The sequence below is a fragment of the Amphiura filiformis genome, chromosome 10 (genome assembly GCF_039555335.1).
Source record: "Amphiura filiformis chromosome 10, Afil_fr2py, whole genome shotgun sequence".
NCBI lineage: Eukaryota > Metazoa > Echinodermata > Ophiuroidea > Amphilepidida > Amphiuridae > Amphiura > Amphiura filiformis.
Genome location: NC_092637.1, coordinates 9,356,385 through 9,376,299, shown reverse-complemented (window position 1 = coordinate 9,376,299; position 19,915 = coordinate 9,356,385). Strand labels below are relative to the sequence as shown.

General features: G+C 38.5%; 1 protein-coding gene across 1 annotated transcript; it reads right to left on the bottom strand.

Moving 5' to 3' along the window:
* Window positions 1-9,582: 9,582 nt before the first annotated feature.
* On the bottom strand, window positions 9,583-17,670 carry LOC140161639 (extracellular matrix organizing protein FRAS1-like). The gene is made up of 3 exons (XM_072184939.1): window positions 17,619-17,670; window positions 14,086-14,376; window positions 9,583-12,503 (listed from the first exon to the last, which is right to left on the bottom strand). Exons 1-3 carry the CDS (start codon window positions 17,668-17,670, stop codon window positions 9,583-9,585), a joined length of 3,264 nt encoding a protein of 1,087 aa, XP_072041040.1.
* Between the last annotated feature and the right edge of the window lie 2,245 nt (window positions 17,671-19,915).

Sequence of the window (19,915 nt, the reverse complement as noted above, 5' to 3'; positions counted from 1 at the left end):
TATCGCTAATTCTGAACTGAAGCATATCCATGCCATGACTAGTATTGTATATTGATAGTATTCAACTTCACCGCACCCAATACTAAAATTGTCGTTCCACTATTGTCACGTTCTTCGTGTCACTAACTTTGGGTTTTGGCTTTTCTTTGGCACACCACCATCGGCAATTTTCAAGTGTCGTCGTGACTGCTGACTGATAAATGCCGTGCGTGAGATATAAATAGAAGAAAGGAGTATAATTATATAATCTTATAGTTTATATGAAGACTTTAATGCAAATAAATATATCTGAATCTGGTAGTTTAGATCTCGTCAACTTGTCATAAATAAATCTTTAATTTTGTATTAACAAACAACCGTATCAAATCACTGGTGTTTCTAGATCCTCTCGTGTTAATTTAATTGCTTGTACATAATGTCCAATAGCGATCAACTATGTGATGCTTGTGGGGTGTAAACTGTAAATATACGTCTAGCCCTTTTCTATTCACAGATTATCCATTGTATTTCTTTTGTTTAGGGTTCGCTGCCCCAACCATTACCTAGAGTAATGGAGGTGGCTAGCTGTCCAAAGACCATTATCAACACAATAGCTCAAGATAACGGTCTCGGGCAGCGAGCTAAACAAAAGGAATACCATGGACATTCTAGAAACACTATGGAAAGAAACACAACATACATGTAGAATCTGAGTTAGTTACCAGTCTCAGGTAGACTTACGAAACAACTGCATTTACAGCGCGATTTATATGCAAATGTTACATTATAGAGGGCTACTGCAGTCCGTATAACATTAACAGTAATATTTTATATAACACCACTGGTACTCAATTAATAAACATTTAAATTTATTCAAATCAAAATTTAATTAGCATAACGAGGTAATACTCATAAATGAAAAGTAACCGTTTTGTTGAATGTATACTCAGTACATGTATATAAACTTGCCATTAGTTTCTAGAAGGGAATCTGTCTTTATCCTTGCCCAACCCAAAAACGCTCAACGGTCCATGCTAATTAGCTACTAGGCAAGAACCCCCGGGATACTACCCGACCAGGGGAGCTTCACAACTAACCTGCGGTACTCATTACAACGTTACTAGGTGTTTCAAATATCTGGTTACTCACATTTTTTTAAGATACTAATTTCATGGTGTTAAAACAGATTGTAGACCAAACGTTGACAACTCTTTGCATTATTCATTAATAATTTGAATAACAATGGTCACGGGGTGAATACACTCCAGCGGATTAATAACCTACCAAACCACTTCAAATACAGATGTAAATTGAGATCAATAACTATTATTGATTTGCTAATGCTGGCGTCTGAGTTGTTAGTGTTTTTAATTCAAGAAACTAAAGTTTGGCATTAAAATTATTTTTAAACAACTATATATACATATTTTGATGCAAACAATTTAATTTTGCTCGCCGTATATGTACATGTAAAATAAACGGTTCAAAACAGACCATTGTCAGAAATAATGGGCGTGTTGTTCATGACTGGCTCAGTGTTAGTTGGTTTGAGGTTTCGACCCCTATCGGGGTCTCAACTAGCCCTACTAGTATAGGCCCTTTTGACTGTGGTGATCCAAAACCATGCTATATCATAAAACCTGGCTATATCCAGAGAACTGCTAAACCCTGTGACTGATATTCCCTTTTTACTCGGGTGGTAGTCAGGGGGCACACGTCACCAAACTAGCATTACTTCAGAGTTTTGTCAAGTTTGATTTTTAACTTTCATGTGTTCAATAACATCATAAGGAATAATTCCAACTTGGTTTGAAAATCTCACTTTCTTTTTTCAACTAATGAGGGCGCTTTATAAAATGATGCATTTTTCAAGGAATCTATTTAAGAAAATGTCGATATCATGTTGTAGTAAACTTTGTTTTGGCCAAATTCAGTCTTATAAATTATATTTTACACTAGGAATACCTAATGTGTATGTTTGTCAACCATTTTAATGAGTTTAAGGCCCAATTTGATGTATTTAAGGTGGTACTACACCCCTTGATCAATTTGTGATATTTTTTTTGCATTTTTCTCAAAAACTAATAAAACACTGGTAACACAAGTTATGTATATTATAGGGGCAAGGAATCCAGTTACTACACTGGAATGTCAGTGACTCAAGACAAGTGGTTATTGATTTATTTATTAAATATTGGTTTCCCTCATTTTTGTAACTGTAACTCCACAACTGTTGTCTGTGGGGAAATAAAATTATCAGTGCAGTAGTTATAGTCCTTACCCCTATAATATACATATCTTACTTGTCACCAATGCGCTATAATTTTTGAGAAAAATGCAAAACAAAAATAGGCACAAAATTGGCCAGGTGTGTAGTACCACCTTAAGGGGTCATAAACAGGTAAAAGTGGTTTAGCTTAGTCAAAGGAAAGACATGCAAGTGGTGGCATTTGGCCAAGCATTGACAGAACAGGAGTACAAAGACACTAGATCAGGGAACAAGACAAGCAAGAATTGCCCTACATGGTCAGCATTTAATTCCCTGATTGCAAAGAAGGCACTTTTATTGAATGTTGGCGTTGGGGCTCCGCTTTATAGAAAAAGCCCGACAGAGTGGTCCTTTCTTGTAACTATACTGATGCAAGCACAGAAGATTAACTGTGTAACCGCTGGGGAAGGCTGCAGGCCAATTATCACCTTGGATGGTGATCTATATGACCGTGCCGTTAAGCTCAAAGACATAAAATACGCTGGTGTATTAGACTCGGGGCTTTGCACACTATAATGGCAGCACTAAAATGCTTAGGCAAGTATGTTCAAGGTAGTGGTACAGATACTTCATGGGAGGAATCTGGTCTGTATGGTTCGGCAACAGTGAGACAGATTTTGGAAGGACGGCATGTGTATAGGTGCATTGAGGCTCATACAGTTGTAGCTCTGCATCTTCTACTGTTGGAGGTAGTTTTTAATGAGACAGAGAGAGAAGAAATTGCACAGCAAGTTGAGCAAGTCATCATATCCTTTGATTCATACTTAGGTACCAAATCCAAGACAAAAGATGCGCCGAAATTCCAGAAGCAAGTCAGTTCAGTACAGGAGAAACTTTCTCAAAGCAATCTCTTTGGACGTATCAAGGATTGGGAGAAACTTGGCAAAGGTATCCAAAGGTTTATGGTCAACTACATGAACCAGGTTCAAGTGCTTGGAAGAATTACTTCCCTATTTTCACGCCCACGACCAGTACAACTATGGACGGTGAGGACCTTTATACCTGGCAGACATGCTTGAAATGGAGATATCTGATACAGATACATCGAAGTTCTTGGATGAAGGAAATTTTGCCATCAGTAAACACCCAGTACCCTTCACAGCAATTGACCCTGATCATGCAATTGAGCATGAGCATAGGAAAATTAAAGTCAAAGGTGGCTTCATAGGGATTACAGGCAATGAGTTGGCACTTGAAAAGTACTTCATTATAGCTCCAACATTAGCCAGACTCGTCCAAGACTTCAAAGAATATGCTGGCATTAAAACCAGGCAAGATAGCTCCCTACATCATGAGGTAGTAACAGGGGAAGTGTCAGGCTCATCAAAATGCTTCAAAAATGGTTACTGTCCTTACACGACAGTGAAATCCATTCCAACAGACGGATATGTTCAACTTAGTAACCTTTGCTGTTCCATCTTGTGAAGTGAGCCAGTCAATTGAAAGCCGCGACAAGCTAGGTAAAGAAGCATTGGATCAGTTTGTTTCAACCAGGATGATTACCAAGTCAGTGAAGTTCTGGAATCCACAGAAGAGAAACACTTCCTCTATTTCAAAGATGTTGCAGCTGTGGTGAAAACCCTGGTTAAGGGTAAACTAGTTATCATCAAACAGGAATGAAAGCTGTTATCCAGGCTGTTAGTGTGGCCAAGAGCAGACCAGAATTCGCTGTCAGGGATGCCATTGGCGAGTATGAGGTCAACAACGCTCCTCAATCCAATTTCCATCCAGATGGTTCAATGATAATGCTCACTGGCAAATCCCAAGTGCTGAAGTTTGTCATGGATCTGCCTCTACCAGAGAATACTAGTGCAGCTACATCTGAGAAAGGCAGTACAGCGACCACAATATCAGTCCTAATAATAGACGCAATGTGTGTTGTTAATGGTAGAAAAGAAACATGACAAATTTTATGGTTCGGACTTTGCCAACCAATTCATCAGCATGATTGACACTATGAGTGCGTCATATAATGAAGTTCGTATCGTCTTCGACCAATACTTGTCAGGATCACTCAAGGAAGTAACACGAGATATAAGAGAACAAAGAAAAGCACCCCATCCATTACCATGTCATTGATAACACCGAAATAAAGAGTCTGAAGTCATTCGTGTCTCACATAGAAACCAAAGCAGAGCTGACTGAGTATCTGGCAGCAAAGGTACTTGCACACTACCAGAGCCAAGCAAAGAAGGTTCTTGTAATGCATCATACAACCATGCAAGCCAACTACCCACTGTCTGACATCATTGCTATGCCAGAATTGAGTGGTGGCCGTCATACATTAGATGAAGGTGATCAACTTGTTCTTCTTAATGCCTGTGATGTGAAGCTAAAGTATCCAGATGCTAAATTGGATGTTCTCTGTTGACACAGATGTCTTTGTTCTACTTACAGGTAGTTACCCTCTACTGCCTGCCATGACTTCACTTCTGAGGAAAAAGGGGGAGAGAATACATATATGAGAAAGTGGCCATAAGCTTGGAAGACAGAGAGCAGAAGCACTCATAGGCATGGTACTCATTCAAAGGCACAGACAACACAGGGTCGTTTGCTGGCATGGGAGTAACAACACAGTTCAAAGAATTTTTAAAATGTGATGAAGAGATGCTTGACGCATTCTCTTTGTTTGGATTAGCCCAAGAACTACCAGATGGGGTTCTTAGACAAATGGAAAGATATGTATGTACACTGTATAGCACTGGGAACATCAGAGTAGACAATGTTGCCGAATTGCGATGGTTGCTGTTTGCACAGAAAGGAAAAGAAGGACAACAATTACCTCCAACTCTGGGAACTCTCAAGCCTCAATTATGTCCAATTATTCCACCAGCATCAGACTACTCCTGGAAACTAGAAGATGGCCATTTAGTTCCTGTTTTCTGCAACAATCATCCTGCACCAGAAGCTCTACCTGAACTTCGTCGATGTACATGCAATGGTTCTTGTAAGACAAATCACTGCGGATGCAAGAAAAACAACTTCCTGTGCACAGATGCCTGTGAATGTGGTGATGCATGTGAAAACACATGAGACAATGTTCCGGAAACAGAGGATGCAGAGTTACCTCTTTGACATAGTACTTCTAATGACATACCATCAGTTATTATATCACATCCAACCATGAATAAGATGGTACATCCTCCCTTTTTTTGACAAAAGTGGACATTTTGGACACCAACTGTGTCAAAAATGCCCAATATGTCTGCCAATTGGGACAAACAATGCCAATTATGTCTGCCGGTTGTGACAATCAATGCCAATTATGTCTGCCAATTGTGACAATGCCAATTATGCATTTCGGATAGTGGTATTTATCTTCATTTGACTTCTACTATAATACCACATGTCATGTTTAGAAATATCATGTGTCAATCATGTTTTTTTCTAGTTTGCACAAACGCCTTGATCATAAGCTAATTATATTAACCCACCCCTGTATTGAAGGAATAGGTGTGCTTCAGAAATTACAGCATCGAATCAGGTTTCAGTTTACCATGATTGGGTAGTTCCATTATATCTGTGGGTATAGGATGCACATCATTACACCCATATACACATTGTTGACTTTGTTGTAGACTCTATTTAAGAAATAAAGGGTAATGCATGATCCTTTACACGAAAATAATGTGTCCGAGGCAGTAAAATCGTTAATAATGGGTGAGGCGCAGCCGAACCCATTATTTAAACGATTTTACTGCCGAGGACACATTATTTGCGTGTAAAGGATAATGCTGCACCCTTTATTTCTATTCTATTACCACAAAATAGTGCGATTTAAAGAGAAAATATCACATTTTTGCCCAAATATTTCAAGTTGTTTACCTCAAGGTGTAGCGCCTACACGTAGCCAAAGCGTATGCACATTCCAATAACACAACCTAACATTCCATTCTCCCCTATAAGCAGGTATGCACATACAATAACACACCCCTGGCATTCCATTCTCCCCTACATAAGCAGGTCTTCTGTGCGCTTTGCTGTGCGCTGTGATGATATAAGAACATAAAGTTCGTTGCCCTTGACACTTTATCGCTAATTAATGGTCTGTCACGTGACGCGTTCCAACAAATCACAGTGCGCAATTTCGAATAATGGGTCGTGGGGGTAATAGAATTAACGATACTGTTATATCTAATCACAGTATATTCATATTTTGAAAACACTGAAACACCCTGTGCATATTTTCTGGCAACCTTTTCATGATTAAAAGTTTCATAATACCACAATTAATACATTATTGCACACATAAATAAATAATTTTCCCACACCTGGATGTCCATAAGGATAGGGAAAATATCTGCGTGCATATATCTTGGTATCGTGTGTGGGGCGTGTGGGGGTGGTGTGTGGGGTGGGTGGTGTATGTGGGTGTGGGGGAGGGTGTGGGCGGGGGTTGTAGAACATCCAGGGCATTCCAAATCAACTCAAACACATCTAAGCATAAGATTTATTGCCCTTTGTTTTCCAAGCAAACCATACAAAGAAATAAGTCATATTAAATATTTATAAACATTTTGGACTCACCAATAATTTTCAGACCATTTTCTGCCCGTTCATGGCGATTTTAGTGGACTGCACCGAGATTTGAATGGTGGTTCAGCCAGGTGATGAGAATCAAGGAAGTTGTTCCACGGTTGAGTCCCAGACGTGCGATAGTAGGAAACAGAGCTCTTTCCATGGAAACATCTGTCACTTCCATCTCAAAGCGCCTCTCCTCTCCAATATTGGGTATTATGATGTCTTCGGTTAAAGTTTTAGTTGGAACATCCTCTCCAGCGCTGGTTGAAGCGACATTTATAAAGTTTTTTTACCACCTGTATACGACTGGCCACATATAGCTTTATAATGTTACGATGTAGTAATATGCCAAAACAATTTCTCAACAGGCACCTAATTTCGTCCCAGTGCCCGTAACTTGTGTATCTTTGAGGTATTCGTCACTGGCAGAGTCACCAAACAATAACGGACATATAAGGGGATATCGCTATGCCCAAATCCTTGAAAATGCACCATAAAAACCTTTTCAAATACCCGCCCAGCGTCAAACATGGACACCGTTATTCAACCCTCCCCATACAAGTCCACACCAGGTTACAAAATCAATGAACTTTTATGTTTGTCCGTGAAGGGTTGTAGGTAGTAAGTATGCCGAAATACTTTACACTGGCAATTGTTTCTTAATTTAGTAGAGTATTGTAGATTAAAATGGAGAGAAATGTGAATCAATATTCTGGAATCTTCAACCTGATTCAGTAAGGTTGAGACTCATTCACAGCGGGTCTTTATCTATATTTACTTTCCAGCCTAAATCAATGGGCTATTCGAGTTGAAATCCACACACCCTCTTTGGAAGAGAGATCTTAACCACTCGCACAGGAATGTAGACTTAAAATAAAGTCATCCATTCAAGTGATCCAATTCGACGTTCGGCTGGACTTATCAATCTTCTGGAATCATCAACCTGATTCAGTAACGTTTAGACTCGTTCACACCAGGTCTTCATCTATGTGGACTTTGAACCTAAATCAATGGACTATTCCAGTTAAAATCCATACGCCCCTATGGAAGACATGACCTTAATCTTCCACACATGGGTTTCAAAAAGAGTCACATATTCTTGTAATCCCATTTAAATTCACAATCCCTGTGTGGGAGATTAAGGTCATATCTTCCATAGAGAGTGTATGCATTTCAAATGGAACTTCACAACATAACAATAACAATAATTTAAATAACAATACTGACCAAAACAATAACATAAAAAGGTTTGAACAATTATACGCTTAACAAAATTGTAATGATATTGTCTTTCAGTTCAAGGTTACGCTTTGTCAATTTTATAATTTCAGGAAGATTCATTGTAAATTTAATAACACCACTGAAGACCAGAGTAATAATCGGTCTATACGTAGGCTAGTTTGACCAAAATTTGACGCAAAAATTTACGAGTAGAAAGAAACAATGACCAATAATAACGATTTATCAGCAAAAGTTAAATATTCACATATTTATTTTATTTTATTTTCCGTAAAAGTGATGATGTAACAGGATTAACTACCATAGCAATAGGTGAACACAATTTTTGAATAGATAGATCTGCAATGGTACGCAGTATCTCTGCATTGAACCACAGATGTCAAAGAACAAGGATAAAGACCTGAATCGTAATTCTATTATCATGCTGATCACTCGCACATGTACGATTAGTATCTTTGAAAAGAGCGGTATTGTAATCAATCTATGATTGCAGACATACACATGTGATGAGTGCAACCTGCTTGCAGTGCTGGGCGATATATTCAAAAATTATTGTAACCTATTGCTATGGTAGTTAGTCCTGTTACATCATCACTTTTACGACGAAATTCAAGCTACATATTATCTTACCCATTATACCAAATCCTAAAAACCCGTATTTACAGTTATGTTCCTCAAATTAAATTCTTTCAAAATATTCTTTCATTATTTATATATCTTAAGAGATTATTTTACCTTGCTTACGTACACATTTGATATTTAAAACTGTACAATTACAAAAATATATAATTTTGTTTTAATAATGGTGTTATATACAAGTGCCACAGAGGTTAATGACTGTGTATCAGTTGTTTTCAGCGTATTGTGAAACGCTGTGCTTTGGAACCGAGGAATACCACGTGGGGTGCCCTCCCCCCAAAAAAAATGTTTATATATTTCACTATACCAAAAAATAACTAATGTAAAGTAGTAATTAACATTTTTGGAATGGAAATGAGTCGAGGAATCCTATGGTAACGTTCGATTTAAACAAAAACAGCTTCAGTTTTTGAAAAATAAATCACAAAAATGCGGTAATTAATATCAAATGAATATTGGACGAATAGTCACTCGCTACAAGATGGAAAAAAATTATACATTGAGTGATTATATTTAGTACACTTACAGCAATATTATAAGGTACAACATCTAGTTTGGTCCTATAGCACTATCGGTGCCCGATAGGTGACGATGGCTCTTTGTATCGTACCATGAACATTTGCATAGGGCTTTCTAGGATACCCATTTTTACTCAAATATACCTCAACCATTTTATACATATTTAAGATTTACTCTATACTATTGTATGCCTTACCCATTACGTCACTGACTTTAAATATTGTCAAATGATATTATCATATTGTTCATTTTTGTCATATTATTGTTTTAATAAGTACTATCTTTAAAAAACCTAGGTCATTAGTACTGATTTTACTGTATCTAGTAGAGCAGTGAAAATACATCGGACATCAACCTTCTCATTTCGATTCCTACTACCAACATCACCAACACATTAAAATCTTCCTTCGCAAGACTCAATAGGTTATTGGTTGCCCGAATCTTTTGTTATATTGGACAGGTGGCACCGCAATGGGAGTACGTTGGCCATTGGATGCTCCTCTTATTAGCGCAATATAACATATAAACATCAATGCCGCCAGTACGAACAAAGTCCCTAATATCCCAGCGATAATACCGATCACAGCCTCTGTGGATAAGGAGTTATCGATGCTTTCATCGTCGTCAGTTATGTTAACGGTCAATGGGCCACCCGTAATAGATCCGCCATCAGTAGGGGATGACAACACAGCCTGGAAGGTCTCTGTATCTTCATTATCTTCATCATTGACGATATAGATAATTCTCTCAGCTATAAGATCACCAGCGCTGAATTCCACCGGATACCGATTGAGAGGGAAATAATCATAACCTGGCGAGGCAGATCCAGTAACGGTATCAATTAAAATTGTAGCCGGTATGGATCGCTCAGTGCGTAACACGACAACTCGAATCTCTCCCTTTGATTCCACCACGGTGATTGAATCTTCTCTGAAGTAATAGGACTGCGGTTGTGTTGGAGTAGGTGGACGATCGTCATCTTGGATGGTTACGGAAGCCGTATCGATGATATCCCCGTCATCATTAGTTAGTTGAAGGGTAAAGGTTTCGCCACCTTGCTCGTATTCGTTGTCAGAAACAATCTGTATCAGAACGTCGGTATAACCTGTGTCACCAAAATTGAGTCTACGTGGACCATTAAAAACGAAATCTTGATTGTTTGTTGCAGATCCACTTATTGCAGACAGAGTTATGCGTTGTTGATCGTCATCTGAAAGTATACCCTCTTGGTTGATTCGAACTTTCAAATTAGCAGAATACTCCGGAATAACGTAGTTTGAAGATGAAAACCTGTGTGTTGCTCCATCGTCATCGATAATACCAATGTAAATGTCATTAGTCATATCTTCATTACATGCGATAGATCCTTGCTCTGGTGAAGTTATGACAAGCCTGAAAGACTCATAGACTTCACCAATGTTATCGTTGAGGATGATTACATCTGGTGTGTACGCAGTCGTCTCCCCTAAAAGAAATCTCACTACAGCGGAGTTAATCGGGACAAAGTCCTGGCCGCCTACAGCACTTCTGTAAGGCTCACATGAAGTAATGAGAACGCTTGTTTCTTTCAGAGCTACATCACGAATAAGTTGTAGCCGAACTACGGTGGTTTCGCCTTCCCGCACAGTGGCTTGGTTTTCAGCGAATCGGATATTTTCCTCGTCATCTAGTATACTCACAGTTGTAGTAGCGATGATAATATCGGATCCTTCTGGTTGAGGGTCACTTATAGAGATTTGGAAGGATTCGGTACTTTCGTAGCGATTGTCGTCTGTGATGTCTACGTAGATATTAACAACAGACTGTCCAGGGGCAAACGTGAGCGTGGTAGGGTTAGAATGGGTAAAGTCCTCTCCAACCATTGCTGTATTGGAATCATGGAACGCAATATTAACACTTCCTTCTACCTCTGTTGATCCAATCCGCTCAACAGGTATGATTACTTGGCCAATATCTTCGTTGAATTCGTAACCATCTTGCTGAAAGGTGAATCCGATTTCGTCATCTTTGATTACGACTTCTGTGCTGCTTTGACCTTGTGATTGAGGTTCAACGATAGAAATTTGTAGGGTTTCATCCATTTCAAGTTCGTCGTCGTCGGTAATAGATATAACGGCTGTGGCTGTAGATTCAAATGCGTTGAAGGATACATCGGCGATATTTGGATCATAGTCGTCACCTGCCATTGCCGTTCTTGGTGTGGCAACTAAACTTACACTTGCCGAGTTTTCAAGATTGCCATTTCTCTCGAGAGTGATGGTCATCAGGGTCGGATCACCTTCGCGGACTTCATACGTGCTCTGAACAAACTGGATGTAACTCGATTTGTCAATGATAGTTACTTCAGCTCTGGTAATACCACCCAGGCTAATAGATGCGAATGGGGAAGGATCGGCTAAGTCTACTATGAAAGTTTCGTTACCTTCAGTACGATCATCGGTGTATATTTCAAAAGGCACAGAGATCAAACTTTGCAAATTTTGAAACTGAATGGTTTGGCTGTCCAAGGATTCGGCTTTTCCATTAACGATGGAAGAATAGTCGCTAGGCCGTGAAGCCGTGCCGCCAAAATTGACCAAACGGACCAGCGCGTCGTAACAGGGTGCACCTGTTTGCAGTACCCCGACGGCAAAATTGGTATCACCTTCAAACGTGGTATATTTGGAAGCCGTCAATGATATTTCTTGTCGGACTGGGCAATTTGGAACAAAAATCATATGATGTGAAGAAGGACTGATGTCGAAATCGCTTACTATTGCTGTTCCCGCACCGCCTGATAAGGGAACTTGGATTAATGCGTCGATACTGTTCAAGATGTAAAAACCCTCTGCTGCAGACACTGTAGACAGAAAAAAATCAATGCCTGTGCAAGTAATATCAGTATACAGCTGAGTTGGTGACCCGGATGTAAAATCATCGATATCGAGACGATCAATTTGACAATTGGCCGCATGTTGCCAATATATGTTTCCATTAGTGATGTCGAGTTCAATTCCTACATAGCCAAAAATAGCAACCGAGTCCACCCTTGATGCAATAATTCCACTGCCGTCCGCCTCAGCTCGTCTTGTAATTGCTGTATTTGGTGTCCTGGTGTTTAATACCCAATAAAGTTCTTGAGTAATCGGGTCTAATGCTAGGTCTACGATCTCAGCAGTCGGGTCAGTGCTAGAATACGGATCGTCATAGAGCTTGGTTCTGTCATCATTGGCGTTTTCACTATTGAGAGAAACCGTCCATATCGCATGAGATGTAACACCAGTACCAACGGCAATGTACCGTTCTGCCCAATACAATTGATGATTTGTTTCGTCAATGGTAATTCCAGTTATTATTTCTGTATAAAATAAATAGTGATTATGAATAAGATAAGTTAAAAAGTATACTTTTTGATATTACATTTAAATTAGGAAAGCTTTTAAAGCGAGCCATCTCATGCAAATAAAATGGAAATTAGTTTACATTAACTGTCAAACTTAACAACACAAAACATATCTATACATATACCATTAATTAGAGCTGGACAATGCTTGAAAACAACAGAGGGACTATTTTCTTGCATGGCATCTTTAAAAGATGCTTAAAAATCACTGAAAATACCAAGCTGTATAGCCAAAAATGTGCAAATTTTAGAGTAACATGCAGAGATGACGTGTTTTCTACCATTATTTACAGATTTTTTTTGAAAAGTTCCCCAAATTCGTCTGCTACACATCGGTTTTCCCACCCAGGTGTGCTCCTATCTAGTCCCAAAAAAGGTGCACTGTGAGGTTTTGGTATTTACACTTCAGTGGTTTAAAACAAACAAAGTCTCATGTCATCATTATGTTGACATTTTGGTCATTTAGGGATTCAACCTTCTAATTGATAATAATGGCTTTTCACTATGAGAACTCGATGTATGAAAAATCCTGTTTAAAATTACCTATTTTTCCATTGAAAACTGCGTTATAGAGAATTAGTGGTCGTTTAACGCAAGGCTGTGTTTCACCAGGTTGCTCCATAGAAAATAGTGTTTGTTTTTTACATCAACAAATCTACACGTAAAATTAAGAATACGGTATTACCAATGATATGAAATTCACATTGCTTGTCCAAACTTTTTCCCCGCGTTTAAGTGGTTTATCAAGAAATCCAATCATAAGTTTCAACAAATTTCGCAGTACTTGCAGGGTCGTCCACCGGTCATGCGTAGTCTTTAAAACACTATTATTTATACACCCCATCTAAATGAATACGACGAGACCACTATGCAAGACAGTACAACAGCCACACACACATTTCGGTTTGAAACTGACCTTATTGTCAACCAGGTGTGCAATTCTCGGTTTTCACATTATTAGGGAAAAGCGAAAAAAAATTGTTGACTTTCAGAGCGAAAGGAATTGATATGTTACACAGTTATGCAGGAGCAAAAAACACCAGATTGACTGGGAAAACGTAAAAGTGTTAGAGAGGGAGTCAAAAGACTTAGACTGAACCGTGACAAGGGATTAGACATTGACCTTGTCTGGGACAACCTCATGACCAACCGGAACCAAGAGGGCGCCACAACAAACTATCAAACGAAGAATCAAAAACACAACACAAAAATCAATCATTCATCTTCAATATGTGAAATTTTTATACCTGGTGGTTCAATTATTATACCTTAAATTTTTATGCTGCACCTGTGTTTTGGCTGTAGGGCCTCGTATCCATAGGCTGTTCCCTTGTGGCGTGTGCCCTTATTCCGTGTTTACTTTTTCCCATGTGACCTGCCACACAGACAACGAACCGTAGCGGCCACTAAGCAAAACAAAGGTTCGTTGTCTGTGTGGCAGGTCACATGGGAAAAAGTAAACACGGAACAAGGGCACACGCCACAAGGGAACAGCCTATGGATACGAGGCCTAATGATTTAAAAAAAATAAACTCACCTCCAGAAGCTGGTCTGAGGTTACCACCCAAAAACACCTCAGGTCCGTCATTATAACATGTATTTATAGGTTGGCGGTAAATTTGAGGTGGAATTAGGGGGCCTGCTTCGAGGCAAGAGTCTGCCCACAGCAGTGTTGAAGTTGCCTGATGAAAAGCGATGCTTGTAAAAATGCTGGTTGGTGTAACCATGAGATCTACTTTGTCTGTACTTGATGTACTCCCTGGAATTGGTGCAGCATATATTGTTTGACCACCTGCACTGTCGCTGATCAGTATGAATCCACCGGGATCTGTGCACAGAGGAACATTATTTAATAATGTACGATCTTTTAATTTTTGAATTTATTTTTTCAACCCTGATTTTTTGGCATATTTGTAATGTTTACGCATGTCTTAACTCCAAGCTTCTGCCTATCGTGTTTTGACATGCTCCAAGTTATTTGAAGTCTTTCACCTCATCTAGCTTTGTGTCCTTATTTGTGTAGATGTTGACCTGTTGGTATGTTTAAAAGACATGAACTTTGTCTTGGTAGTGTTACGAGTCGTACTTGACTCAAGGCCAAAATCACCTTTTACCCGAACTCACACGAATGCACAACACAAATACACTGTTTCATTAAGCTAACAAAATCTAGGTCTTTAATTGAAAGTTAAATATGATTGGTACATATAACAACAATAATAATGATCGCATATACAATAAAATCACACAATCACAGTTTTATTCGGTCAGTACTTAACCAGCGGTTACTTAATCCATTGTACACTTGCGTTTATAAATATCCTTGCGTATGAAATCTTCACACGAAAATGATGCTGCTTTCTCCGATCACTTATCTTCTTACGCTGCTTTCTCCAAAAATATATCTCCTTGCGCTGCTTTCTCCAAATATTTATCTTATCTCCTTGCGCTGCTTTCTCCAAAAATGGTATTTCTTTCACCAATCACTCTTTCTCCAGGGAACAGGCTTCTTTAACACTGCTCCGCTGTATTTGACATATGTGTGGTTTTCATAAACCCAGCAAACTCCAGCAATTCGACAGAAGAACTTTAATCCTTTGATGAGGAAAAGCAAATTTGTGTACTCGAAATCTCCTTCGTTGCTGTATTAAAATAGCTCAATTATTGGCTATGTAAACTGGTTGAAATGTACTTCGTTTTTGAAGCACGAAGACCATCACACACGTGTGGATTTTTAGAATCTCCCATGACATTCTGTAATCAGCAAACTCAGGCTCTCACATTTTTATACTCTCAATATATTAATAGACCATTTTGTCACATTTACTTCCTGAGGGGAATTTCCAAAATGATCTCCATTTCACAATCCAAGGGCTTTTCCCACGATTAATTATACACATTAACCTTTTACATTACATCACTTCCTGGGGTTTTTCCTATGGTGCAAAACACTGAGCTGGGAATTTCCAAGTTCCAAACATAGATCTGACTTTGTTTACAATAATTTGGGGGGAATCCCAAAATGACTTAAAACACCCGGTTAAAACACCAACTCTTGCAAGTGCAAGGGGGTTTCCCATCTCATGAAATACTTTCAGCTTGTAAACAAAGCTAAATAATTAAATTAAATTACTCAGGGCACATCACAGTAGCATTCATCTTTAAGCCGACTCCTTCATCTGTTGTTTCGGCTCAATTTGTTCGAATGGAGCAAGAAACAATGGTAGACCGGTCCTTACATCTGTGCTCAAGCAGGATGATTGGACTGGAAGCATCTGACCCGGGGACTGTGTGATGTGCCCTGAGTAATTTAATTTGATTTCGGGTGTATTTGTTTACGAAATTAAAAACAATTTGAACAAATAATATCTACCGTGGTATTTCGCTTATGTCCATTGCCGCAAAAGTGTACAACAAGATCCTTCTGAACAGGATCCGACCTCACCTTGATCCTCTACTGAGAAGCATCCAGGCTGGCTTTAGATCGGGTCGCAGTTGTGCTCAGCAAATACACATTTTGAGGAGGATCATGCAAGGCTTCAAGGAGTACCAACTTCCCTTAACAGTCACTTTTGTGGACTTCAGAAAAGCCTTTGACTCCATCAACAGGTCCGTCATGTTTTCAGTGCTGCGGCATTATGGAATACCAAAGGTTGTGGTCAATGCCATCCAGGTGCTCTACAAAGACTCCAGTAGTGCCGTTATGGTAGATGGCATTATCTCAGAGCCTTTCCAAGTAACAACTGGAGTGCTTCGGGGTGATGTGTTGGCACCATTCCTGTTCATTATCCTGGTAGACAACCTTCTGATGAAATCAACGTCTGGAATTGACGCTGAAATTGTTACCTACCAACGTCGGTCAAGCAGGTATCTTGACAAGATGTTGAATGACCTGGATTTTGCTGATGATATTGCCCTGCTGGAATCTTCCATAGCCCGGACCCAGTCACAGCTTACTAGGACTGCAACTGCAGCAGCAGATCTAGGCCTTGTCATCAGCGCACCTAAAACAGAATATATGACTGCAAACTGTAACGCCCAACCAGCACTAGAAGTCTATGGTAGTACCATCAACCATGTCAAAGACTTCAAGTATTTGGGTTCCAAGATGGGCTCTAGTATTGGAGACCTAAAAAGAAGAAAAGCACTAGCCTGTGCTGCTTTCTGGAAACTGGAGCGCCTTTGGAGAAGCCCGTCCCTGCCAATCGAAACAAAAATCAAGCTGTTTGAGACAACTTGTGTTACTGTCTTTCTGTACGGGTGCGAGTCATGGGTAATTACCAAGGACATGGAAAACAAGATCACTGCATTTGCAACATCTTGCTACAGAGTCATGTTAAACATCAAGCGTGTGGATCGGATTCCAAATGAAACCATCTACAACCTGACCAACACCGCTCCACTGGTTGCCAGAGTCAAGCTTCATCAACTCAAATTTCTCGGCCATATACTACGTCTTGAAGATGGCGAGCCTGTGAAAGAATATGCCCTTTATACCCCACCACATGGGAAGAGGAAACCGGGACGGCCGCGCACACTGTACTTACAGTATGTCCAGCACCTCCTAGGAGATACTGAAGGGATGCTGCAGCCAAACAAAATTGTTTCGCTTGCCCAAGATCGCGACAGTTGGAGAAAGCTTGTAGTCGCCTGCTCCGCAGCCGACTGATGATGATGATGCTGATGAATATCAAACATTTAAAATAAGAAGTGACAAAATCAACTTAACCCCATGAGAACTACCTGCCGATTGGCCAAAAAGAAGTTTTCATTATCAATTGGCCCAATCAACAACATTGGTAGAATAATTTCACCACGCAAAAAAATTGGGGTGAATTATTTGCAAAGTTCCATTCTGATTGGTGATTAAAGTGACGATATCATGTAATTGACCAATCAGAGGCAACGTTAGATCGGCAGGTAGTGTTCAAGGGGTTAAGTTGCAGTACTGTCAAGATAAGTCCTTTCTATCATTGCAATACATGCACATGTACATAATATATAATAATTAAACACCTGTAAATACATGTACTTGAATGCGTCTACTTAAAAAGGATAAAACTGGCTTACCATTACACACTATCTGTGCCAATCCTGATTCCCAAATTGTACAAATACCCATCACTAACCCCAAAATAAAACAATAAACCTTCATTTTGAGTGATAGTACGACAATCTCTGCATTAAATACAGAATTTCATATATCTTCATTACTCCATGTACAAAACCAGTAGAAATGGCGACTGACCAGACTTTTGTCCCAATTCTGTCACAATGCGCGGCATCCAAAGTAAAAAAAACCTCCCCATGCGATCCCTAACTATAGCTTGGATATCAGTTGTACAGGACAGCCACACGCCAGTAAGTTCTCTGCCCTTCTGAAAACAGCCCAATTGTAAGAGAAATGCGCACACTGGCAATACCCTACTTGTCCTCAACATGTCAAAGTAACTATTGTTGCGGTGCGGTCAAGTTTTAGTGAAGTTTCCTAAATTATTTATTATGTAAATTATTATAAAAAAATTAAAATTGTTTACATATTTCGTAAAAGTGGACAGGTCACTAAAATTGTCATTAGGTATTCTTGAAAGGAAAAATTTCGCCAAAAACGAGGCAAACAGCAGCAATATGAACACCATAATGTAAACTCATGGAATGTAGTCCTCCATTTTCTATTAAAATATTTTACACCATCCCACGACACACCTCGATTAAATAAGTACGATTTATGCAGACCTCTTTCAAATTTGTCTTGGCACTTCGTGACAAAATTATATTCCATGATTGATGTCAAGTCTGTATAAACATTAAATTTATATTTTTATCATCATCATCATCATCATCATCATCATCATCATCATCATCATCATCATCATCATCATCATCATCATCATTATTATTATTATTATTATCATTAGTGTTATTAGCATGATGATGATGATTATTATTATTATATTTAAATAAACAAACATACATGAACAAAAACATGCACAATTACTGTAAAGGACAAAGGCAGACGGAGTACGACAGTAACCCATGCTTGTCTTGCTTAAACGTGGATATTAATATCAGAAAATGTCTTCTTTTTTTTTATAAATCACGGCAGATCATAAATTATTATTTAACATCAACAAAAGCTTAAATTATTATGGCCATTTCACCGTCAATATAATATAACAACTGGTTCTTTAAATATATTGTATAGTATATGCCTATCAAAAGTTACAAGGTATTATTGGCTTTAGCCTACAGTAAGTAGGGCAACAGCTAGAGTTTACAAAACAAAGATCAAAAGTAAAAAGTAATTTAAAAAACCAAACCCATAATTTCATGTTCAGAAAACAAAGATTTAATAATTGATACTATAAAAATTCAAGATTGCGACCTATCTCTTATTTACATGTTAAAAACTGACCTGATGCATCCATGCATGATGACCCGTATTGTAATTATTGATAGTATTCAACTTCACCGCACCCAATACTAAAATTTTCGTTCCACTATTGTCACGCTCTTCGTGTCACTAACTTTGCCTTTTGGGTTTTTTCTTTGGCACCCCTTGCAGAAATTTAACTATCAAATATATATCAAATGTATATCAAATGTCTATTAAATGAGCATTTGATAGGGTTTTGATGTATCAAAACCCTATCAAATCATATTTTGATATAGATTTGATAGTATCAAATCTCTATCAAATTTGTTTTTCCTATCAAATTCCTATCAAATATGACTTAATCAAAAATAATCTATCAAAATCCTATCAAATATGACTCAATCCAAAATAATTCTATCAAATGTCTATCAAATATGACTTTAGACTTTTAGACACTATCAAATTCCTATCAAATTTGACTTGATCAAAAATAATTCTATCAAATGTCTATCAAATATGACTTGGCTGATTTTAGACTTTTTAGACACTATCAAATTCCTATCAAATATGACTTGATCAAAAATAATTCTATCAAATGTCTATCAAATATGACTTGGCTGATTTTAGACTTTTTAGACACTATCAAATTCCTATCAAATATGACTTATCAAAAATAATTCTATCAAATATGCCTTTGCTGATTTTAGACTTTAGACACTATCAAATTCCTATCAAATATGACTTAGCTGATTTTAGACATTTAGACACTATCAAATTCCTATCAAATATGACTGCATGGTGCTCCTAGAAAAGGGGGATCTGCAACCGTCAATACCATGGCAGCTTTCACATTTCAAACGGTCATGACAGTTGGAGTTGCAGTTTTTTCAATATTTGGGGGCAAATTTTGTGTTACAGAAAAGGAATTTTATTAGCAGCTCGAGGTGTGTGTACCTGGGGTGTGTACTAAACTGTAAGTAGGCTATATACA